This window comes from Pongo pygmaeus, chromosome 9 (assembly GCF_028885625.2).
Source record: "Pongo pygmaeus isolate AG05252 chromosome 9, NHGRI_mPonPyg2-v2.0_pri, whole genome shotgun sequence".
Classification (NCBI taxonomy): Eukaryota; Metazoa; Chordata; class Mammalia; order Primates; family Hominidae; genus Pongo; species Pongo pygmaeus.
Genome location: NC_072382.2, coordinates 121,979,761 through 122,005,215, shown reverse-complemented (window position 1 = coordinate 122,005,215; position 25,455 = coordinate 121,979,761). Strand labels below are relative to the sequence as shown.

The 25,455-nt window shown below is 53.9% G+C and overlaps 1 protein-coding gene across 1 annotated transcript; it reads right to left on the bottom strand.

Annotated features, from left to right (window-relative positions):
- Nucleotides 1–742: 742 nt before the first annotated feature.
- On the bottom strand, nucleotides 743–20,389 carry OAF (out at first homolog). Its single transcript, XM_054439143.2, has 4 exons — nucleotides 19,628–20,389; nucleotides 4,852–4,986; nucleotides 3,681–3,861; nucleotides 743–1,805 (listed from the first exon to the last, which is right to left on the bottom strand). The coding sequence occupies exons 1-4, from the start codon at nucleotides 19,856–19,858 to the stop codon at nucleotides 1,531–1,533; spliced, it is 822 nt and encodes a 273-aa protein (XP_054295118.2). The 5' UTR covers nucleotides 19,859–20,389; the 3' UTR covers nucleotides 743–1,530.
- Between the last annotated feature and the right edge of the window lie 5,066 nt (nucleotides 20,390–25,455).

Sequence of the window (25,455 nt, the reverse complement as noted above, 5' to 3'; positions counted from 1 at the left end):
ACCCATGAGACTCTCCCAGCCCCTAAAACACTCCTGCCTCCATCTTACCAAATCGTTGCCATCTTCCAGCCTCAACCCACACCCCAGCTTTTCCGGAAAGCCTTTCCCAATACATGCAACCTGCACATCCCTCGTTCTGGAACCATCCAGAACCCTGCCCGGCACTTCCTATTACAGCCTTTTCATGTTGAAAGATACTTTGGAAGTGGAGAGCCTTCCAGATGTCTGATTTCATTGAGTCAGACTTATAGCTGCAGGAATGTCTGTTTTTTTCACTAATAGTAATGATACTAAGAATGGCTAACAGCACTATGTGCTAGATGCTTGACATGCAAGAATTCACTTCAGTCTCTTAAGTAAGCTCATTTTATAGCTAAGGGAGTGGAGGCACAGAAAGGTCAAGCAACTTGACCCATGGCTGCACAGCAGGTAAGTAGCTGAGCCCAGATCTGAAGCGGGGTTCCAATCTCCATCCCATCTCTTGCCTTCGCGCTGGCTATTTCTGACTGGCTTACTACGGTTGCAGCTATGTCTGTCTCATTGTCTTGGGTGGAGAAGTTTTATCTCATCCTTCCCTAGTAACATCTTCCTTCTCCTCCTTCCTTCCTCAAATGGCTGAGCACACAGTAGGTGCTTTCAAAGTTGTTGTTCCAAGATAGGCCACTGCTAGGGTGTGGGGACACTTCTGACACCAGGTGGCAGCACTGGCCAAAAGTTTTCTCCAAACTCTGGGTCTCGTCAGTCAAGTAAAAACTTAAAACGTTTATTTCTGGTAGAAATGATAAATACTTTGCATTAAAAATCTGGAATTCAAGTTTTCCTCGTACTTCATGCTCCCTCCCTGCCCCAGAAGCTTACAAAAATATTTCTGTGTAGAGAGGGAAAGAGCTGGTGCCTGCTCTGGAGGCAACGTCCAGGTCCGGGAAAGGCACTCGTGGTCTGTGATCTGTCTCAGTGGTGGGAGGTCTCCATTCGCCCCACAGGCAGCCTCGGGGCCAGAAATGAGAACATGCTGTAATCCAGTACAGGGGCTGCGTCGTGGGTCCCCAACAGCTCCTTCTTTGGGGATAGTGAGCCCCTTGTTGGGGAGTAGGAAGGGACTGAGGGGCCAGCTCCTTCCAGATGTGTGCATGGGGAGGGGAGTTGTGTCTGGGGAGGTGGATGTCCAGGTATAGACTCCTTTTAGGGTCTAAACATTTAAGGAGTTCAACAGAACAACCATAGGCCATCACGTTTTGGCAGCTTGTAAGTGAACGCTCCAGGGGAGATGCAGGAGGGAGGGGTGTAGGCCTGGGGAGCCCCTCTCTCCCTCTCTGCCTGCGAGGAAGGCACAGGGTGGGAATGGGGGTGCCTTCATGAGACCCCCTGCCATGCCGCACCCCCTTCACAGTCATGTGAGATGGGGCCAGAGGGGCCCAGGCTCTAGGGCCAGGGGAGTGGAAATAAGGCCTCAGGTGGGGGTTGCCACCCCTCTAGTGGCTGATGAAGAGCAGTGGGCCCAGAGCAGCCACCCGCCAGGTTGCTCCCACCCTAGCCTGGGTAGGGATCCTCATCCCAGAGACACAGCTGCCTGTGGGGCACGTAGAAATCGAAGCTGTAGCTCTTCTGGCAGCTGCGGATGCCACACTTGTAGGGCGTGGGCCGGTCGCGGCTGTGGCAGTACTTGAGCATGCAGGGGTACCAGGCCAGGCTCAGCCCATAGCGGCAGACACAAGGCTGCCCGCGCTCCCCCACCTGCCCGCAGCGAGGCAGCTCCGCCTGCTCTGAGGCCTTGGGCAGAGCCTCGAACACAGAACTGTCCACACCTGGGGGAGAGAGGCAAGGATCAGGGAGGGAGGTAGGGAGGGAGGGAAGGAGCTCCCCTAGCCAGAGGCCTCTGCCATTCCCCACTTGGTCTCCTCTGTCATCCAATAGGCATTTACAGACACCTCCATTTCCAAGCTTGCCATGGGACACAGAGGTAAGACCTGGTTACTAGGCTCCTCCGTGCTGGGCTCGTGGGAGAGACAGATTAAATAGGAATCACCCTCCTCTACGGCATCAACGTGTGCCACGGGCTCTACTTACAGTACCTCCATCTGTCACTCCATGGGCTAAGTATCGTCATCCCTGTTTTACTGATGAGAACATCGACCCAGAGTTTAATGATCTGGCCAAGGTTTCAAGGCCTCCACTCGACCACACTGCCACCCAGTGCTTTAAAAAATCACCATACTGGAGTGTGCTGAGATAGAGGCGTGGGGAGACAAGGTTGGAAGTCAAGGAAGGCTTCTTAAAAAAGGTGACATCTGGCCGGGCACAGTGGCTCATGCCTGTAATCCCAGCACTTTAGGAGTCTGAGGTGGGTGGATACCTGAGGCCAGGAGTTTGAGACCAGCCTGGCCAACATGGTGAAACCTCGTTTCTACTAAAAGCACAAAAATTAGCTGGGCACGGTGGCGGGCACCTATAATCTCAGCTACCCTGGAGGCTGAGGCAGGACAATTGCTGGAACCCGGGAGGCGGAGGTTGCAGTGAGCCGAGATCGTGCCACTGCACTCCAGCCTGGGGGACAACAGTGAGACTCTATCTCAAAAAAAAAAAAAAAGTGACATCTGAGTAGGGCTAGGCAGAGAAGGGCCAGCTAAGCACACCCACAGAGGGGCAGGTCCGGTCAGGGTGGCCAGGGCTCGTATCAAATGGGAAAGTGTGCATATTGGGGCGCTGGAGGAGACGGAAGCGACTGGCCCTATTAGGCTCAGGGGCTGTATGGGAAAGGCCAGCTTCTGGAGGACGCTTATGTCAAGCTTGTGGCATAGTCTGGGGTGCAGGCCATGGGGGAGGGTGTATACGTGTGGAGGGCAAGACCACAGCTCGGTTGGGCATTTCTAAATCTGGGCCTGCCCTGGGAGGAGCAGGCATTTCTCCAGTGCTCAGTTGGCTGGCAGAAGGCACAGGGGCCCAGAGTTGGAATGGCGCCATTTCCCTCTCCCCTCCACACAGAGGACCTGAGGGCGGTCCTGGGAAAGGTACCCAGAGAGGGGTCAGCGCTGAAGTCACAGAGGTCAAGAAGGCAGGGACCATGTAGTATGGAGAGGAGCTTCCAAGGATCTTGGGGCAGAGATGCTGGCACCAGGGAGGGCCTGAAGCTGATATCTGAGAGGTGACAGTGGAGGGGGGCAGGGTGTCCTTGTGCCCCACACCCATGACAGAAGGCCCCATCTCTGTGTCCTCACTAAGAGCAGGGACAAGGGGAAGTACCTGGGAATCTCCCTCCACAGGGCCTAGCAGAGTCTGTGTGCCCTGCCTGGAGTAGGGCCCTTTCCTCTGGCTGAATCTTCTCACTGAATAGTCACACAGGTGCCATTTCCTCCAGGAAGCCTTCCCAGACCAACTGTAGCCTGGTTTGGGGGTCCCTCCCTGAACACCTGTAGCTATCATGGTACTCTATCACACTTAACTCTGTGCAGATCTACCCTGCTGGGGGACAGGAACTGAGTGTCTACATCTCTGATTCCTGTGCCAATACATCTCTGTAGGTGTTCAGTAAATGTCTCCTGAACAAAGGAAAGGCTAATGATGAGACTTGGCTAATGATGAGACTCGGCTAATGATGCCTCTGCCCTCCTCCACTGCTCTGTGCTGTCTCCCCGTCCCCTTCCCTCCACCCAGCAGTGGGCAGTGCCCAGCTCCCAGCTGACCTTGCTCCAGCCAGAACCTGACATCCTCCTGGCGGGTGTAGATGGCATCCACGGCCTCGGCACACACGTTGTGGAGATGGGGGCTCAGCAGGGCCCCCTGGCTGAAGTTGACAGCGACATCCATGTGCAGATGCTCCAGACCCCGAACCTCCTCCGCCTGCCGCACTGCCCGGGGATTTTTCTGTGTGTGGGAGAGAAGTCACTCCTACCTGGCTTCAGAATGCCCCCTGTCCATCTTCCCCTGACCCTCCAGAGTCAGGCAAGCCCAGGCTGACTGCCTTTAGAATGCTGGGGCCATCTGCAGGGTGGCAGCCCCACCCGTCTCCAACTGGTAGTGAAACTGATGCCTAGAGTACAGTCCAGCCTTTTCAGCTTCTATCCAGAATGGACACTTCCCAAACTATGTGCTGGCCACTGGGCTGACCTCTGGGGCCTGATGGAGAATGCTGAGGTGTGGATGGGAGGTGGAGGTGGGTGGGCCAGGCAAGCTGTGCCAGGGCATATGACCTCTGGAATCACGTACTTTCCAACATCCAGGGAACCAAGTCCCTTTGGGAAAGCAGTTGAAGCGCAGGGGCGAGGAGGCCCCCAGGGCGGGCTCTGCTGGACAGGCCAGGGAACTTAGATGAGGCTGGGGCAAGGCCCTGGGTCTAAGAAGACAGCAGGAGCAGGCCGGCAGCTTTGAGGGTCTTGAACACTACATATGTTAGCTCACTGAATTCCCCCATAACCCAGTTTCAATGAGAAAATTGTGGCTTTGAAAGTAACTTGTCCAATGTCACCCAACTAATGAGTGACGGAGGAGATGTGATGCCTGATCTGACCTCAGAGCCCAAGCCCCTAGCCTGTCACACACGGGGAGGTGCTGGAACCAGACGGGAGAAATCTGAGAGTTGGGGTTCAGTTAGCGATCTGCAGCTGTAGGGTCAGGTTTGGCCTGGGGCAAAATCAGGGGCTCAGGACTCTAGGGTGAATGGGGTACCAGGGATGAGGGCAGGTCAAGGGCAGTGGGTCCAGGAACAGCATGAAGATGAGGAGCTGGGTGAGAGGCTAAGATTGGGGAATCAGAGCTTAGAGCTAGGCTGGCTGCAGGGGCCGCGTCTGTGGGATGGGATCTGGGCTGGGTCTGCGGGTCGGGATCTGGGCCAGGCAGGCCTGGTGGGGCACTTACCTGCCGGAGCTTGGCCATGGCCTCACTGGGGATGATCTCATTGTGCTGCAGCTGGGTGACAAAGCAGAGGGCCTGGAACTGACTCTGCCCCTTCTCCAGCTCCCCCAGGATCAGGGCCCGAAAGATCTTCACATCCTGAAGAAGGGCAGGAGGATGGGAACAGCTGGAGGGTGCGGGACCTTCCCACTGGCCCACCGGGTGCTCAGCTTGGCCCCTGAAGAGGATGCCTGGACACTGCCCGGCAACAGACACCTCCCTCCTGCTGGTCTAGGAATTTTTATCTTTTCCATTTAAACCCGTGACTTAAAAGAAAGAACACACCCCAAATGTTCCAAAGCCTCCTGGAAAATTGACAAAGTGAACCACTAGAGTTTTTTCCAGCTGATGATTCCTCTTGGTGGAACCCCTTAACCTCACCCTGATCAGGGTGGGTCAGGGCCTCTACAGGCACCTGACCAGGGCATCATGGAGGAGGGCTGGACTTTTCCAGTACTGATTCCAGAGTTCCTTTCTCTGACTTTTTTTTTCTTTGTAGTTGTAATGGCTAGAAATCTTAGACATTCTTATTCAGTAGATTTGGGGAGAGGTCTCAAGATGCCCTTGGTGCTTCTGATTGGCCAGGCTCCTGGCCACCGACCTCTGAGTGAGTGGGGTGGCGGAGCCGGGACGGGGTGAGGGCAGACAGGGAGGCTGGCTGCAGCTGTTGCAGCCTTCCGGCCTGAGGGAGCTAGGATGCCTCGCCTTTTCCTTTCCTTCCCCACTTCCCCTTTCCCCCATGGGGTCGCTAATGGCATTGCCGCAGTCCAAGGGCTCCTTCCTGTTACTGACTCACTGTGTGAATGGGGGGTCTGCAGCAGGATGGAGGGAGTAGAGCTGTAGGGTGGGCTGGGGCCCCCTTCCCTATCTGGCTGCTGGAGCCCTGTGCTCTGCCCACCTGCACTGCTCACCACATGAGAAGGGGCCCCTTGCCTTCTTACCCATCTCTGTGACTTGATTAACTCTGCTCCCAGTGAGAAGTTAGTGGGTCCCAGTCAGAAGTGGTCTACATCTGTCAAGACCCCTCCTGTGGTGGAGGCACCCTGGCCTCAGTGACCATTCTCTGCTGGGAACCCCTATGGCTCTGCACTGAGACTTAGAATGACAGCTCTGTGGATCATCTATTAATGCCCGGGCCCCAGCTCCCCACCACACAGTCACTGAGTACTTGCTGTACACCCTCAAAAACAGAAGTGTCTCAGCAACAGGCTCTGAGTGGCCCCCTTGGAGTCCAATACATGTGGCAAGGGACTCACAGCTCTGCCCCGAAGCTGCAATGTATTAGTGAGTCCTCCAGGCTTTCCCCTAATTTCTCTGATGTGTAAAATGGGGATGATCCCAGTTATGTGACAGGGTCGTGGTGAGGACTAAGTAAGTTATCTGGAAGATTCTCACATGGGGTAAGCGCTAGCTGGGATTACTCTTGTAGGTGACCAGCAAGCATCGTAGGTAGTCTGCAACAAACAAGTGCATGTCATCTCATAAATGCCCATGTATTTCTGCAATCCTTTAACTCTACACAGAGTTTCTCTTACTTGCTTTTATTGTAAATGATCTCTGGAACAATGAGGTATGGAAGTATAGGGGGAGGTTTTCCAGAAAGGGAAACTGAGGCTCAGCTGTTGAGGAAGGTTCCATTAGGTTCCTTATGATCCCAGAGATTTGTGAAGAAGGTGAATCAGAGCTCAGCTTAACCCCTGCTTCCTCTCAACAGGAAATCCCTTCTTGGTCATGATGCTGCAATCTCCTTGTCCTGCCAGCCTGGGCTATCTGATCTTCCCCTCACTCAGGTCGGCTGAGGAGAGATGGGAGGCTGCTCTGCCTGTAGCATATTCCATTCTGGGCTCAATTCCTGCCAGGTGAGACTTGATACCAGACTTCCCCTGCTAGAGCTTGAGCCAGGCCATGTCCCTGGCAGGATCCCCCAGGAAGGATCCAAAAACCACTTCCCTGGTATTTTCAGCTCTGACTCTTTGGAGAGAAGCCTATCTGGATACTCACAGCAGCTTCTCCAATACCACAGGTGCATGAAATATCCGGAAGTCTCAGGGCTGCTCAGGGGGTCTCTTTGCTTGGTGACATCACCTGACTACCATTGGCAAGAGAAGGTATTTGAACTTTCAGACCAGACTAGAGGATGAAAGAAATCTATTTGAGCTTTTTTCCTGCTTCTATATTAATAATGTCATCAATGACAATAACAAAATGCTGTCAAAATGGGAACTGACTGGGGGTGCAGGAAGGGAATGATAATTTCTCACAGAGAAGAATTCCTCCGTATCTCCTATTTGTATAGGAAAAAGAGGTACTGAAATTTGTAACTAGAAGAGAAAAAACATTGTTTCTATGGGTCAAAAGGATGTATGATCCTCTTTAAAATCCTTACAACAGGCGGTAGGAGCTATGATTGTTACCGAGCTTGGATTAGGTAAGCTGTTCAAGGTCATGGACTAAGAGGAAACATAGCCAGGATCTTAACCCAGACAGTCTGACTTCAAAGCCTGAGCTGTCTTAACCAGAATCCATAATTGCCTCCTGGATCAGCTAGTCTCATCTCCTTGATGCTCAGCTAAAGAAGCTGGAACTCGGGCACACAGAGGTTGTGGGGTCTGCCCTTGATGCCTGAGCTGGCCAGCAGCAGAGGTGGGATTAGGACCCGCTCCCCATCATGCCCATCTGGCGGCAGCCTGCCTTAAGTCAGCACACCTGCCTTGGAATGTGGCAGCTCTGGCTCGTGGTTCCTGCAACTACCAAAAAGCATGACACAAATAAGAGGAGAAGAGGAGGAAGGAATATCCTTCTAACCCGCCTGCCTGCCCTGCCAGGACTTCATTTTTTTTTTTTTTTTTTTTTGAGACAGAGTCTTGCTCTGTCACCAGGGTGGAGTGCAATGGCGCGATCTTGGCTCACTGCAACCTCCACCTCCCGGGTTCAAGCGATTCTCCTGCCTCAGCCTCCCGAGTAGCTGGGACTACATGCATGGGCCACCATGCCCAGCTAATTTTTGTATTTTTAGTAGAGACAGTGTTTCTCCATGTTGGCCAGGATGGTCTTGATCTCCTGAGCTTGTGATCTGCCTGCCTCAGCCTCCCAAAGTGTTGGGATTACAGGCGTGAGCCACTGTGCCCGGCCTCTGCCAGGACTTTTTAAACCGCAAATTCTCCAGTCTCTTCTTTGTGTGCGTGTTTTTTTTTTTTTTTTTTTTTTTTTTTGGAGACCGAATCTCATTCCGTCACCCAGGCTGGAGTGCAGTGGTGCAATCTCAGCTCACTGCAACTTCCACCTCCCAGGCTCAAGCAATTCTCCTGCCTCAGCCTCTGGAGTAGCTGGGATTACAGGCATGTGCCACCATGCCCGGCTAATTTTTGTATTTTGTAAAGACAGGGTTTCACCAGGTTGCCCAGGCTGGTATCGAACTCCTGACCTCAGGTGATCCACCCGCCTTGGCCTCCCAAAGTGCTGGGATTACAGGCGTGAGCCACTGCGCCTGGCCCTTTCGTCCTATTTCCCCAGAAAAGCACATTCCACTTGCTGATCCCTGAGAAGGAGCGGGCAGCCCTACTTTCTGGGTCTATTTGGTAACAGGGCTCTATCATCCTGACCAGTGTCCCTCCTGCTTTCCACTCCTTGCACCTCAGACTCCCTGGCAAGGTTCTGGGGCCCCCTCTTCCTCCAACCTTCACAGGGAAGGGTGAAAGTCCCCTCAGATGCTAAGCCCAGGCCAGATGGAAGCCTGGCTCCCAGGCTTCCTCCTTGCCCAGGAATCTATTGGGATGATGTACTTCATGTGGCCTAATGCCTAAAGCAGATGCTTAGCTGGGGAAGAGCCTACGACAGGGGCTGCAGGCAGGCTCCTGAGGCTCAGGACGGGAGCCCCCAAGACGGGAGGTTGTTATAAGGCTCCTTCTCCCACAAGCTTCCAGGAAACTCCAGCCTACCTGGAAGAACTGGAACATACCACATCCAGGGCCAGGATCTGGGCCATGCAGAGGGTGTGGCAAGTACCTCAGGGAATCAGTGTTTGCTAGGGTCCTCGTCTGTAGTTTTAAGTAAGGAGTAGTAGGCTCTAGGATAGCACAGAATTTAAGAACAAAGGCTCTGGAGCCAGTGTTACCCATGTTCAGATCCTGGCTTTGCCTCTGCTGGCCACATAACCTTGAGGGGATTTACTTAACCTCTCTGTACCATAGTTTCCACATTGGCAAGATGAGTAAAACGACGGTATCTACCTCGAGGGACTGTTGCAGGGAATAAATGAGTGAAAGGTTTCAGAACACAGTGGGCTGAACATTCGGTTTCTCTCTTGTTGCTGCAATTCCTGGCTCTATGTCTGCCTTGCTCCAACTGAAATCTACTCCACTCCTGAAGACCCAGGAGCCAAGATTTTTCTCTTCTAGATGTATCTACGGCCTAGACAGGTCAGTTGACTCCTCTGGGGCTTGCAAGTAATCAGCCAATCAGTGGGAGAGCACTGATTAGCATGACCTGGGGCAGAGCCTTCACAAGCACCTGGCAGGGGAGTGGCCTTGGCCAAGACAGATTCCTGTTTTCCAGGGGATGGTGGAGGAGGCTGACTTCTGACAACTCAAGTCAGTGAACAATAGGCCTAGGGTTGAGGTTTACTCCAAGTGCAATGGAGGTAAAGGGTGGATGAGGGAGTGCTTGTTGTCCCCTTAAGGTTGGGGCTGAGGGTGGCATGAGGGAGGGAAGACTTCGCACAGTGAGGGACGCCTCATTGGCCCTTGACAGTTAAAGGTTGGAGGGCTTTCCAGCAATGAGGCGTTTACAGAAGACAGCGAGGCGTGAGTCTCCCAATGCCCCACCCAATCATCCCTCCATGCTACTATCACCCAAGCAGCCGAATGCCCTTCAAGGGCTCCCTTTGTCCTCACCAGAAAGCCTACCCCCAGAGCCTGGCATCCCAGGTCCCTGCTCACAGCAACTGCTGCACTTCCCATGCACTGAACCGGAGAGCTTGTAGTTCCCAGAATGAGCGATGCTCTGTCACCCCTAGGCCTTTCTGTGAGCAGGTTCCTCAGCCTGGATGCCCTGTGCTCAGCTGTCTAGAGCTGTCTCATCTGTGCCTTGTGTGCAGGGCACAGCTCACAAACGACCCTCCTCTGACTGCCCTCCCAGTGCTGCCCTCACCAGCCCTTCTGCAGAGTTGGCCAATCCCAGTCGCTGCCTCTAGAGCACAAATCCCACTGTCTCCTCCCACTGTGTTTGTGCTGACCTCTTTACTTGTCTTTCTTTCCAGACTCAACTTCTTGAGCCGGGAAAAGTGGCTTGCTTGAAGTGCATCCCTGCCCCCTGGAACACAGCAGGTGTTCAATAAACATCTGATAAGGAATACGTGAAGGGTGAATGAACAACAGCATGGAAAAGTTCTCCGAGAAAAGTGGTGGAATGTACTAGGGGAGGAAGGGAAGGGTAGTGAGTGCTGATGAGGTTGGCAAGGGGCCAGGACACAAGCAGGACGCAGGGTCTGAACCAGGCGGAGGAGTGGGAGGCTTCCTCTTGTGCCTCTCTGGAAGTCATTGGTGGGTTTGAGCCTGGGGTGACATGAGGGACCTGTGGTTTGGAGCTGAATCAGACTCCGCCTGAGGTTGTGAGAGTGCCTTGGATCTCAATGCCCCGGGCAGATGATCTCTGTCCTCATGGAGCACCTTCTGCCCAGGCAGTAAGTCATCCAGGCCCTCTGTGACCTGCCTCTGGCTCAAGAGCAGCGACTCTAGCCTACTCACATAGTGACCCTGGGGTCTGTCGCACAGCTGGGACTCAATGCTTAGTAGCTGGAGGAACGAATGAATGCTCTAGGGCCTCCATCAACCCACCGGCCTCCAATGTGCAGACACTCTTTCTTCTTGGCCTTTCCTGTAGCTGGGCTCCTGCAGGCTGGTAGTGCTACAGCTGCTATTTTGGCATCTAGAAGGTTTAGGGGATCATCTAGTTCATGGTCCAGTGAGGTTCAGCAGGGAAGTAACCTTCATGAGTCACACAGTGGCAGAGCCAGGGCCAGAAGCCCAGACCTCCTGACTCTGAGTCCAGTGATCTTCATGCTTGTCCTGGCTCCCCTCTTAGCCCTTGTCTAGATACTCAATTCCTCCCTGTGCCCATCCCAGCCATGCTGTCTGACTGGGATCCACCTGTGTCTCCAGAGGGAAGGCTGCTCTGGTTCAGCCGTACTGGGGGAATGTGCTGAGACACGGCAGAGCACCCCTGGGCAGACATCCTGTGCTCAGCACTGAGGGTGGGGAGGGAGCCCCTGGATCCCAGGGGATAGCAGGGCTGTCACACCAGCCCTGACTGGCTTCCAGACTCAGATAACATTGGGAAGAATGAAACAGGCTGTTTTGCCACAGCCTCAGCCGCTGTTCCTGGGGGTTTATGTTACTCACGGCCGAGCCTAATCTGAACTGACACACAGGCTCACACAGCTTCCCCATTTGCGCACACAGTCCTCTTTCACAGACAAGCTGGGTCTCAGTCTCCTTCCCGCAAGGTCTCCCAGTGGCTCCTGTTCCACATTCCCATTCCCTCCACAGGGGCGCATCTGGGCCTGTCTCCTCCCTCAGTCTCCCTGTTCCCGGCAGAGGTGACTCCCCACCCTCTCATCACACCCCTCTCCGCAGTCCCCACACACACCCCCCTGTGAATTCCCCATCCCACGCCCAGTGTCAGGGCACATCCCGCATCACCCTCCTCACTTGCTCGATTCTCCTCACACGCCTCCTCCCGACACCACTTCTCATAACATGTGTACACACACATACACACACACACACGTGTACATGCGTACATGCAGAAGCACAAACTCTCACCGCATGTCATCACCTCGCTCCAGCCTGCCTAGTCTGCTCTGGCACCCTGCCTTCCCATCATGGCTCCTAGCTGGCCCCATTCTCCAGGCGTTCTTCCTCAGCCCCTCCCCAGAAAGCCCTGGGGGTTGAGGGGAGGCCCGCCTGCAGGGGAATGGAAAGCAAAGGGGGCCAGAGAAGCAGACTGCCCCTTCCTTCCACACCCTGCTTCCAGCCACCACTGTCCAGTGCTGGTCACGGCCCAGGCTGCAGGTCATCGCTCTAGGGCCACACAAAGCCACTTGGCCCCCTCCCACTCTTCCAGCCCCCTTGCTCCTGGACAGCTGGCGCTGTCTCCTGGGAGTGTCCTCTGCCATCTTGGTCTCCTTCATGTCACACCAGAGAGCGTGATTCTGGGGCCCGGGCTGAGCCAATCTAAATATTTATTCCTCTGCTCCTGGCTGGGGCTGCTTTATGGCTAGAGAAGGGGCTGGCTTCGCTGGGCTGGGGAGGGGAGAGGGGGTTTAGCCTGGAGAGCCAGCCAGGAAGCAGTGCCTTCCTAGCCCCACGGCAAAGCTGGAAGCACCCTGGCTGCTCTGCCCAGGCTTCTCGAGCAGGAACGGGGTAGATGGATTCCACCCAAAGCCAGGTCACGCACATCCCGAGGCCAGTGCCCAGGGACCTAGGCTGCCCCATGATGAGATGCCAGCATCCCCTCAGGGCTAGGCCTGGACAGAGGCCGCTTGTCATGGGGCATTAGCACAACCACTCACCCAGAGCAGTGCTCCTGCCCCCAGCCCCTCCCCAGACCAGTGCTCTGTCAGCCGAATCCCAAAGGTCACCACTGTCCTGACTGCTGCAGGAAAAATGTGAGGCTTTATGTGGATCAACTGCGCCCCACTGTGCCGCTGACTCAGTGCTCCTAAGACGGGTCTCCATGCTTCCCTCTCACCCGCATTCCCAGCCGTGATGCCTCCCTTGCTCCCTGCCCTTTATCTGAATCCCTAGTGGCAGCCACTTCAACACTTGCCAACTTCAAGGATGTTAGCTCCTCATGATGCTTTGGTCCCTACAGCAGAAAAGCAGCAGCAGCAACATGCTTAACGGTGGGGTAGAGGGACCTCCCGGCCTGCAGGCACTGGCACCTCGCTCCTCACATGCCCACGCGGGCCTCTGTTCTGCGAAAGGCCTCTTAGTCACTGCGCACACTGAGCCCCGAGCATCACACTGTTGTCTCTGGTGTACCGGCAAGGGGCCTGGGGCTCAGAGAGGTTAAGTGACTTGCCAAGTCACACAGTGGGTAAGTGGCAGGAAAAAACGTACATAGTGATTGCTCACTAATGTCTGTGAGATATTTTCTTTTCTTTTGAGATGGAGTCTCACTCCATTGCCCAGGCTGGAATGCAACGGCGTGATCTCAGCTCACTGCAACCTCTGCCTCCCTGGTTCAAGTGATTCTCCTGCCTCAGCCCCCAGAGTAGCTGAAATTATAGGCACACACCACCATGCCTGGCTAATTTTTGTACTTTTAGTAGGGACAGGGTTTCACCATGTTGATCAGGCTGGTCTCGAACTCCTGGCCTCAAGTAATTCGCCTGCCTCAGCCTCCCAAAATGCCGTGATTATAGGCATGAGCCACCACATCTGGCCTTGGTGAGATATTTTCCAAACTCATCCCCCTCACCCAGCTCCCCAAGAGGCCATGCAAGGGAGAGAGGAGTTGCAGGCATGGCCAAGTAGCCAATACTGCATCCACTGTAGGTAAGAGCGTGGGGGAAGTGGCCCAGCCCACGTCTGTACAAACGAGGGTCTCTGTGGATTTGTTCCTCTGCACCAAGGTTTTTTCCAGCCTCCTTCTCCCCTCCACCTCCCTCCCCAGGGTTCTTTAGCCTATTGGAAGGAGCCCACTCATGGTACCATGGCAGACAGGCAGTCAGGATATACTGAAAGGAACCCTGGGTCCTAATATCGGATCATCAGCTGCTTGATCTTGTCAGCCTTACTTGAGAGCTCCAGGCCTCAGCCTGCACGTCTACATAGAGAGGCACCATTTGCCTCCTGCTGTCTGTGGCAGTGAGGATCGAATAAGACCATGTATGACATGAGGGACTGCTCAATGGGTGATCTCCAGACCCTATGCAATCCTCACTTCAAGGCTGGGCCCTCCACCTGCGGAACAGGAGCCTGTCCTAAGTTTATCTCCACCACCTCTCTGTGCCTTGGGAAGCCTGGGAGGGAACTAACTCACTCTCCCCACCAGCTTCCCAGCAGGATCCTCCATTATCCCAGGTGGCAGTCTTCATGGCCTGCCTGGATCTTTTGCTAGGACTCCAAGTGGACATAGCATTCAGGGGTGGGAGATGCTGGCCAAGCTCCAGGGAGGGGGTCTGAACCCTCAGGCAGGGCTGCCCATCCCTGATCTAAGGAGGAATTCCTCACACGCAGAGGAGGGACAGGTGTTAGACCCAGGAGCCCCATGTCAGTAAGCCTGGTCATTCCATCTGGCGACTTCTTGTAAATACCTGTGAGGAAATGCTCTGAGCTCCAGAAAAGTCTGGGCCTCTCCCGAAAGCACCTCCACTGCCTTCTCCTCCCCAAGGAGACTTTCCATCCATCAGATGTCTCCATGCCAAATCTTAAGGGTACTAACACAGACAGGGTAGAGGCAGACTGGGCCCTGAAAGCTTCTCAGTGCCACATCTATGTGCTGTGATATCTCCTTGGGATACACGTTCTTAGGTGACAACGTGGACACTGCACATTCCACATCTTCACTGACTGCAACTCAAGGCTTCCCGTGTTGCTCCCCTACCCCCAGACCAGGCCCCCCGGCACAGGGGCTCTAGCATTCTTTGGACTATCCCTTCCTCTGGCTCCCACTCACTCATCAGTGCCCAGGACAGGGCTCAAGCTTCCAGCCTCCATGGGTCCTCGTCCCTTCGAAGTGGCCCTGAGCTGACCCACACAGCTGTACGGTTCCCCTTATCTTGCTTATTCCCTCCAAGGCTCCAGCTGTGGGCCTTCAGGATCCCCTCTTTCCACACTTTTGGAGTCTGTGTCTCCTTATCCTCCCTGATGCTGGGAGGGGAAAGGGACCCCCACCACCCACCACCCTGATGCCATCACACATGACCTTCTTCATATCTGTCAGTATCACCCTCCCCATCCGGTCAGCCCCAAGGCAGGCAGCCTGGAGCGTGACTCATCCTCTTCCCAGCTTTTGGCCACTCGGACTGGGGGACAGAGGTGAAAGAGAAATTGGCAAGAATACCAGCTTCCAGGAGGTAGACCAGAAGGGCTGTCAAACAGCCAGGTTAGGGAGAGGGGATGGTGACACACCTATGATTAGATATGCCAGTGATTATGTACATCCAGGGCTAATTACACCCATAGGATGTGGAGTATAAAGGAGAGTGTTGCCCACCGAGGGCACACTGTGAATTAGTTTGTGTACTGAGGGCACACAGCATTAGGCCTGAAGTATATGTGCTGCTCAAAACACATTAGGATTACTGTGGGTAAGATGACAGGTTTCAAATATGTGACTGAGTTTGGGCCCTACCCTCATTTAACCTGACCTGGCTCCTTCTCCAGGTCCCCTCCCCTCCCCTAGAGCAATTGTGCCAGTGGTTCCCAAACTTTGCTGCACATTGGAATCACCTGGGTTCTTTTGTCACCCAGACTGGAGTGCAGTGGCGCGATCCTGGCTCACTGCAACCTCCACTTCCTGGATTCAAGCGATTCTCCTGCCTCAGCCTCCTGAGTAGCTGGGACTACAGGTGCATGCCACCATGCCCAGCTAATTTTTTTTATTTTTTAATTTTTAGTAGAGACGGGGTTTCGCCATATTGGCCAGGCTGGTCTCGAACTCCTGACCTTGTGATCTGTCTGCCTCGGCCTCCCAAAGTGCTGGGATTACATCACCTGGGTTCTTTAAAAGAAAAAACAAAACCAAAACGACTGCTGCCTGACTCCCATCCTGAGATATTCTGATTTCACTGGTAGGGTGAAATCACTGCAGCCCAGGTATTGGGAGTTTTCAAAGCTCCCCAGGTGATTGTGAGGTGCGGCAAAGCTGCGAGCCACTGAACTGTGGCATTCTTTCGGAGCTGTGGCATTCTTTCAGAGCTGCGGCTCAGTCAGCCTGATGGCCTTCACTCAGCCTCTGGGCAGGGCTTGCAGTAATGCATGATGGCCATTTGATAGCTGCAAGCTACTGAGTCTGCAAGCCTCACCTGGGCTCCAGGCTAAGTGTCCTCCAGTGGGTTGACGACTGTGACTGCTGTGCTGCGTCAAGGTTCAGGGTGGCAGTGTGGGAAAGAGTTAGACTGTCAGAACTCTGACGCGGGTAGAGGCAAACGGGTGGGAAGGGCTGGAGAGAGGGGGCTGGATAGGGTTGGGAATCAGATACAGGCCTTGGTCCCATCCCACACAGCGGGGCTCACTGCTGCCCTGGGTGGACTGTCAGGACAAGGATGGCTGCTCCTGCTCTGAGGGGCTGGCCAGCAATTATGGAACTTCAAGGAGAAGGTTACGATGAAGAGCTCAAGGCTCCTCCAGGCTCAGTACTGACTTTTCTGCATGACCTTGGGTCTGTTGTTCAATGTCTTTGAGTCCAAGTTTAGCAGAGAAGATCCTTGCTGAAATGCTGTGTGAGCCACAATTAGCAAAGCTAACGGCTCCTATGTCTTGAGCACTTAACACAGTATCTAATACAGAGTGAGTATGTCATAGGCACTACTAACCGTGGGATATGCCCACTTTACAGATGAAGAAATGAAGGCCTGGAGAGATCAAATAGCTTGCCCAGGGTGAACCTGCTAATAAGTGGTAAACCAAGTCTGTCTCATTCTGTCTGGACTGTTCTCCCCAATGTGATCAAATGGCAAACAAGACTCTTCCCAAGTAGATTAGGACTTTTCCCAAACCACTGCAAATGAGTTTGGTACAAGAAACACAAAAAGCACGACTTCCCAGGCTGGAATGCAGTAGCACAATTGCAGCTCAGTGCAGCCTCAGCTCCCGGGCTCAAGTGATTTTCCTGCCTCAGCCTCCTTGAATAGCTGGGACTACAAGGCACACACCAACGTGCTCAGCTAATTTTTTAATTTTTTGTAGAGACAGGGGTCTCATTTGGCCTGAAGATTTCATATTCCTGGTTTCAAGCAATACGCCTGCCTCAGCCTCCCCAAATCCTGGGATTATAGATGTGAGCCACCACACCCAGCCCGAGTCTTTTTCTTATAGGAAAAATCATTCCTTCTAGACCGAACTTTCTTGTAGAAATCTGACAAAGACTATGAGGCATGAGGCCTTGAGAACTGAGAGGTGACCCACCCTGGAAGGATTTGGACATAGAAGCTGCTATGGCCAGTGCAGGCAGTGAGTGAGTAGCCTGGGTGAGGATAAGGCTATTCTCCCCCACACTGCACTCTCCAACTCCATCCCGTCCTAGGCCAATGGAGAAACCTGGAGTTAAAGGGACTCGGGAAAGCTGGTTTCTTTTCTGTGTCTTCCACTCCCAATTCCCTCCCTTGCTGATGAAATTGGAGATGCCAGAGGTGGGTATGAAATGGTAGCTTCTGGGTCAGAGGCTAACCTGAAAATCAGACTTCAGAAACCTGGATGGAGGTCTGAACCACTGCAGAGATTCAAATGAGGTGCTCACAATCTCCAAATGTACTTTCTAACTGGGCAGTCAGATGCCCAGCATACCCTCACTCCAATCCCCAGCACCCCACCCCTGCCATCAGCCACTACTGCCTGGGCACTAGTGGCTGCCTGGGCACAGCTACCTGGGCACTTCTTAGCCTCTCCCTTCAGATCAAAGCAATAAAAACCTTCCAGCTGTAGCTAAAGGCTATAAAAGCTCAGCCCTACCCATTGCCTTTCACTATCCTGGCCACAGCCAGGGAAGTCTCTGCAGGATTCTAGTGCAGCCACAAGATGACGTCCAGTGGGCAGGGGGGGTGGGAGCCTCACAGCCTGGCCTAAGGCTAACTTTCAAGGACAAAGGGCTTGGACAGAAGATTAGATCCCCGATTCCTGATGGATCCAGCCACTAACATAGATTTTTCAGGAACAGAACACACTTGATAAAATTCTCCTAGGGTTTAGGTGGGGAGGCAGTGGGGGGGAAGCCGACCCTCTCAGCTTCCCTCTCTCTCAACCTGCATCTGAGAGTCTAGCTTAGGCCTGCGGAGTAAGGATGGGCTACAAAGTCTTCCCATGTGTGAACGCTCACTACCCCACCCCCCATCTGCCTGCTTATGTCCAATGTCAGTGACAACTCCGTGGCCCTGGGGCAATCAGTGGTCAAGCCTCAACCCCCAACCCCACCTCCTTCTAGCGATCAAGCCTAACCCCTCACCCCTGCTAACTATGGCAATCCGGCTGGGTCCCTAACTGACTCCCCAAACTCCGCCACCTCTCCTCTAAAGCGCCCTGTCTCTACGAGGGAGGAAAGACAGGCGCTTCAGCAAGGGTCCCCACGGCCCGGGGCTCCCCCAGCTATCTAATCTGCTTCACCCCTGCACTCTCCCAGGGACAGAGCCTCACAGGGCCTCTCTTTAGCTGGGGGAAGGAGACAGAACGCTCCTTTTGAATACCTAAGACTTACCCACCGTCTTTTCCTCCAGCTTTCCTGCTCCTGGGTCACTGTTAGTCACTCACCATCCAGGCCCATTTCCTGATAATCCCCCAGCCCCCTGGGTGCAAGGCCCTTCTTGTTCCCTCCAACACAGACACACACACACCAAGAGCGGGCTGGTCTCTAACTCCCTAACCCTAATCTGGGACGGACACACACACACACACACCCCAGGCTGGTCTGTAACTCCCTAACCCTAATCTGGGACACACACGCACGCACGCACGCACGCACGCACACACACACACACCCCTAACCCTAATCTGGGACGGACACACACACACACACACACACCCCAGGCTGGTCTGTAACTCCCTAATCCTAATCTGGGACACACACACACACACACACACCCACACCCCCAGGCTGGTCTGTAACTCCCTAACCCTAATCTGGGACACACACACGCACACACACACACACACACACACACACACACACACACACACCCAGGCTGGTCTGTAACTCCCTAACCCTAATCTGGGACACACACACACACACACACACACACACACCCCGGGCTGGTCTCTAACTCCCTAACCCTAATCTGGGACGGACAGACACACACATACACACACACACACACTAATCTGGGCCAAAATAGGGGGGTTGGCTCGCTTCTCTGCCAGGCAGAGTGAAGGGCAGCACTTCTCCCAGAGGGAGGGGGCCTCAGCTGGGGTATCTCTCCAGGATCCTCCTGCTGCAAGCGCCCCAGCCTTCCAGACCAAAGAGGAGACAGGACTTCTCCCGGCTTGAGAGGGACCGGGGCAACCAGCTCTCCCCAGAAAAGTGAAACAGAGGGAGAGGTGACAGAGGGACTCCAAAATGTCAGGGCTGGGAGGCCTCGCATACCCCTCAGTGCCCTGTACAGGGGTGAGAAGCCAGGCCCATAGGAGGAAAGAGACTTGCTTGCTCTAGATCACACAGCGAGAACCCACAGTGAGAGCCCACAGTGAGAACACTTCGCCTAGGACTTTCCCACTAGAGCACAGGGTTATGACTCCAAGAAGGGAGTCCAGTCGTTAGTAGGAGTTCTGGAGGAGGGTTAGCACCTGGGGGGCTCTGGGAGCGCTGGAGGAGGGAGTGAGAAAGGGCAGCAGAGGGGTTCTTTGGAGAGAATGAAGGGGTGGGCCCTGGGGAGTGGGCAAAGAGGTGTAGAGAAGAGCCTGGCGTGACCTTGGGCCAGCCGCGTCTCCCTCCTGGGCCCGTCTTTCCGTCTGCAGGCAAGAGGGCGCCTGGGATCCCGGGGGGCTCAGGCTTGAAGGTGCCACCCCGGCGAGTGAGGGCGCCTCACCTTCTTGAAGTCGGCGGTGAAGGAGACGAGGGTGCCGTCGGGCTTGCGCAGCTCGAGGCTGATGCTGTCGGCGTCGCTGTCCGCCTGCAGGCTCTCCTCGGTCACCTGGCCGTCCGGCAGCCGCACGCGGACCCGCAGCTCGGCCGACGCACCCGTTCCCAGCAGCGCCGCGAACAGCAGCAGCAGCAGCAGCAGCGCAGGGCGCGCCAGGGGTACCCCGGGAAGGCGCATCCCCGGGGGCCGCTGCAGTCCGCGGCCCCGGCGCGCCGCGTGGGGGCGGGGAGAAGCGCAGGCAAACTTCGCCCAAAGTTGGGGGCTAGTTCGGGGCGCCCGGGAGCCGCTCCGCCGGGGGCCTTGGCCGCGGGGTCGCCCGCGAGGTGGCGCGGACGCACGTGGGTAGCGCTCGGCAGCGCGCCCCCGGCGGCCCCGAGGCGGAGACTTCGCTGCCCCGGCCCGGCTCCGCGGCCCCGGGCTTCAGCGCTGCGAGCCTGTGTTTTGCACTTTTCATTCAATCCCACCCCCCGTCACTTCCTTCAGAAAACAGAAACCACCAGGACCCGCCTTAAAGAGACCGCGCACCTCGCGGCCCTTAAAGGGCCCGCGGCTGCTCTCCGCGCTTCGGCGTTGGCCGGGCAGGGGGCGGGGAGAGGGGGCAGCGGCTCCGCGGCTTTGTGCGAGCGGCCTCCTCGACCTCCCTCCCGCCCGGCCGCGCGGAGTCAGCGACCCAGGCGGTGTCAGAAGTTTGCTCTCCCGGCAAATCCCTTCCTTCCAGCAGGGGCGGGACGGGTGACTCTTCCCCCGCCCTACGACGCCACCCCCCTCTTTTTTTTTTGGCTTGCTCTTGTGCCACGTGGATGAAATAATCGGGCTTGGATTTTTAGGGGTTTTGTTTGGTCTTTCGGTTTCTCTGACAGCGAATTTCTAAAAAGCTTCTGCAAAATCAGACCTCGCTTCGCACTCTGCCTTTTCCCTGCCCCAGCTTGGAAAGGTGGATCGGGGGTTCTCGCCCAGCTTTGCCACCGCCAGGTGTTAGACCTTGATGGGTCAGGTCACCCATTGGGACGCGGCCCTCAGGTTTTGTGAGCCCCTGTGCCTCTTTCCTTTTCAGTCCTGCTTCCCGTGCTTACCGCTTTCACGGTCTTTCCTCAGTCCTGCCCACCACCGCAGACCCGGTTCTTTCAATCATAGACTGTGCAAATCCAGGGAAATGTTAGATTCCAGGTCACTTGGGAGAATTTCCAGGGACTCAGGACGCTGGCGCTCCACGACAATGGCTTTCCCACAAGCCACAAGGAAACATGCGTGCCCTGCGGTGCACCCCAACAATGAGGAGGGTGAAGACCAGGAGATCTGGATTGCTGCCTCCTCTGATTAGTTGTGGAATTTAGGCACGTTTTAAAAATTCTTTGGGCTTAAGTGCCCCCTTGTGTATCGTGGAAGCGGCTCAGACCTACACTGTCCTGCCAGTCCCAGGCAAGGGAAAAAGCCCCAGGAAGATGCTCAAAACCAATTGTTCCCTGACTTCCATTTTCACTTCTATTGGGACCTTGATTACTGATGGGTGAAAACTCCCTTCTCTGCAGCCAACCTTCCCTTCTAGGGCTTCCCCAGCGCAGGGCCATGTGAACTGCAGGGTCCGGCTAGAATCGGCCTCTTGCTATCAGCCAGGGGCTCTTCCTGCTACACACTCTCTGCTGCCTAGATTTAGGACTGAAGGGAATTTAAGAGACTATCAAGTCAGCCTTTTCCAAATTTGCCTTTCCTGAAGAATCACCTGGATGCTTGTTAGAAAATAGATTCCCGAATCCCTAAACCCATGGAATCAGATTCTAGGGAAAAGAACTGAGGATTAGCATTTTTGGCAAGGCCCACATGATGCTCGACATAAGTGGTTGACAGCAGGTATTTGGCAGATGTTTAAGCATAGAGCGGCGTCTGGGCCAGGCGGGGTGGCTCATGCCTGTAATCCTAGCACTTTGGGAGGCCGAGGCGGGCGGATTGCCTGAGCTCAGGAGTTCGAGACCAACCTGGGCAACACGGTGAAATCCCGTCTCTACTAAAATACAAAAGAAATTAGCTGGGTGTGGTGGCGTGTGCCTGTAATCCCAGCTACTCGGGAGGCTGGGGTAGGAGAATTGCTTAAACCCAGGAGGCAGAGGTTGCAGTGAGCCAAAATTGCACCACTGCACTCCAGCCTGGGTGACAGAGGAAGACTCCGTCTCTACAAAAAAAAAAAAAAAAAAAAAGCATAGAGCATCTTTCCTGGAGAACCTGGCTCCTAAGGAGTTCATCTTCACATCAGGGAGGTAAGGCAGGCTGTTAGGGAATAATTGGATTAGCACAAGGATTGCTCCCCTAGGGACTCCCACGCTTAGCTGGCAACTCTTTAGACTAGAGATGCCCAGGGTCTCGCAATTGGCCTCCCGCCTGACAGGATGCTGGATCTCCATGCGGCCTTGAAGCTAGGTCTCCCACATGAGTCAGCCCACACAGTCATTAAGGGCCTCGCCCACATTTCCTAACTTCCCTTGTTTCAGGTCCTGTCCCCATCCGCCACCAGCTCTGCCCTCAGCCATTTCCCAGGCTCTTACCCCTTCTCCTCCCACAACAGCCCAGAAGTGGGCAAAGAAGCCCTGGGTGTCGGATTTCTTGTTTAGGTCCCTGAGGTTCGTCTCTGTTCACATTTTGGGTTTGGAAACAAGGATGGAAGACCTCATCTCTTTCCCACCTCTTCCCCATAGTCAACTTCCTTCTCTACTTCAACCACAGATCAAACCAGATTTTTCTTTGAAAGCGATAGGGCATTTGAAATCTCACTCCATTACCTGAGCCCTGCCTACCTCCGTCTCTGTGCCTTCCTGTTCATTTCACCTGACCACCTCTTCAAGCTCCAGGACGAAACTCAGGTTTCCCAGGAAGACTTTCTCGACTCCCACCGACCTAGCCCTCTGTTCTGTGCCGCTGTCTCCCGCCTCTGGACTCCAACAATAGTCATTATTATAGCAGCTCCTCCCCCATTGTATTCTGATTATGTCCAGGTTCTGTGCCAAGCATTTTACATGGATCATCTTATTTAATTTTCATGGCATCCCTCCAAAGTAGGTTCTATTCTTAGGCTCTTTTTACTGACTAGGAAACCAAAGCTTAGAGAGGTTAGGCAACGTACCCAAGGTCACAAAAGCAGTAGAGCCAGCCGGGACTCAAACACAAGTCTGCCCGCCTGACCGCAAAGCCCTTGCTTTGAACCACAGTAGCCTCTGCCTGTCGGTAGCCCTCACTTTCTGCCAGTCCCATTCGGGGCTCATATCCTGCGCTATCTTCTCCTGTTATCTAACGGTTTCGCGTGTGGCAAACCTGTATCCCCAGTGAGGCTGTCAGTTAGTTCAAACAGGCCAGCCCCGCGCTGGGAATAGACAGCGTTTCCCTCAAACAATCCAGGCATAGAAGCATCCATTCATCTTAAATGTAAAGGCCCTCAGAGGAAGAGCTCTAACAAGCCTAATTACTCCGACTACAACCAAACAGCTCTCATTGTCAGAGAATTCTTTATGTCTCATCGCAAGACCTCTGCCACACCATAAACCAATTTCCTTTTTTTTCTCATCTCTAGCCCTTGGAAAGCAGTAGCCAGCAGTGGTTCAGAAAATGGGCATCAGGATCTCAGTCCTGGAGCTCGGCCCCACTCATGAGCTGTGTGTCAGTGAGCCTGTTTCTTCAACTGTAAAATGGGCTCATACATTTCTCCCTCACTGGGTTGCTTTGAAAGTTAAATGAAACATTGTGCATAAAACATTTCACAACATGTTTGGCATATAGTACAGATCCAATAAATGGTGGTTGTTATCACTTAATTCTGTTTATTCTTTCCCATTGTATCAAATACTAAATCTCTGATTATACAAGTCTCTCCCTCTCACCCCCTGCCACATGTGTACGCGTGCACATACACATATTCTTTCAGAAACATTTTTTTGGCTGGGCACAGTGGCTCACACCTGTAATCCCAACACTTTGGGAGGCCGAGGCAGGTGGATCGCCTGAGGTCAGGAGTTCGAGACCAGCCTGGCCAACATGGCAAAACCCGTCTCTACTAAAATACAAAAATTAGCCGGGTGTGGTGGCAGGTGCCTGTAATCCCAGCTACTCCGGAGATCGAGGCACGAGAATCGCTTGAACCCAGGAGGCAGAGGCTGCAGTGAGCTGAGATCGTGCCACTGCATTCCAGCCTGGGTAACACAGCGAGTTGGTCTCAAAGAAAAAAATAAATACATAGAAAAGAAACATTTTTTCCTCTCTACCCTCTTTAGGTGTCTAAGTTGTATGGGTCTTGAGACCTCTGAAACTGAAAAATGGATAGAAGCAAAACCTCGGGAGGCAACTTCCCTTTGCGTTTTGGTCTGAGTGTGCCTTAATTTGGGAGGAAGAGAAACACCACACCATCTCCTAATCTGTGCCCAAGAAAACAGGTGCTGACAAGACCCTGCAGGAAGTGGAAAGGGAAACTGAACCAACGACCTTTACCGAGAGACAGGGAGAGAACCACCAGGTGCTTGTCTTTGCAAGACTGGAAAGATTTTTTTCTTCCCATGACTTTCTGTGACAGGCTGTTTGGTTTGGGTTAGGTTACAGCCCCTCTGTCTCTGGGCCTTTGCAGATAGAGTGGAGGATTTGTGATTTGAGTTTGAGGGAGAACCAGGGATGGGGTGAGGGATCCCCTCTGCTTCTCAATGTCAACTGCAAAGCTCCAGACACTTCATTGCCAGCACAGAAGTACAAATTAGCTTTCCGCCATCACACAATTATGCAGTTCCATCCATCAAGGGTGTGGTGGGAAAGTGGATTGGAGAGACAGCTGGTGGGGATACTGAGTGGAAAGGGAAGAGAAGCGGAGATGGCTGGGGTAGGCATGGAGAAGCCATTCTTTCCAGGTGGAAAAACCAGGCAGAAGGGAAGCTGTCATGGAGATGGGCTGGATCCATGACTTTCAGGAAGGAAAAGGAAGCCTGGATGATCAGAGCTGCAAGTCAAGGCAGATCTCAGTCCGTTGATTAGTCCATTGATTATGGTAGCTCTTCAGGTGCCTTTTACCCTCTACCTCTTGCTATAATTATTTCACAGTATTTGTGTTTGAAACCAGAGGCTACAAAAGAACCTAGGCCAGCTGTAAGTGGTGCTGCTCAGATTAGAAGCCTGGCGTTCTGAAGCCAGGGCTCATCTTCTCCTTTGACACCGCACAGAGCTCCATGTTGTCCATTGACTCTTGAAAGTCCCAAACATAGCTGGGCACATTGGCTCATGCCTGTAATCCCAGAACTTTGGGAGGCCGAGGCGGGCAGATCAGGAGGTCAGGAGTACGAGACCAGCCTGGTCAATATGGTGAAACTCCGTTTGTAATAAAAATACAAAAATTAGCTGGGCATGGTGGCGTGTGCCTGTAGTCCCAGCTACTCGGGAGGCTGAGGCAGGAGGATTGCTTGAACCCAGGAGGCGGAGGTTGCAGTGAGCCAAGATCATGCCACTGCACTCTAGCCTGGGCAATAGAGCGAGACTCTGCCTCAAAACAAACAAACAAACAGAAAAAAGCATAACCTCCCAAACATAACCTCTTCTCCTCCATGCTAGTTCCTCCATGAGGCCTTCCCTGCTCCCCACCCCCAGACTCATGCATTCACTCGTTCATTCAGTCATCTAGCACGTGAAGAGTGAGTCACTGCACTAGATGCTGTGGGCACAGCAGTGGAACAAGGCAGATGCAACAATTATTTACCCTGAGATGGAACATGCAAGAGAAGCAGGCTATAAAATCATGGCAAAACAAAATAATTACA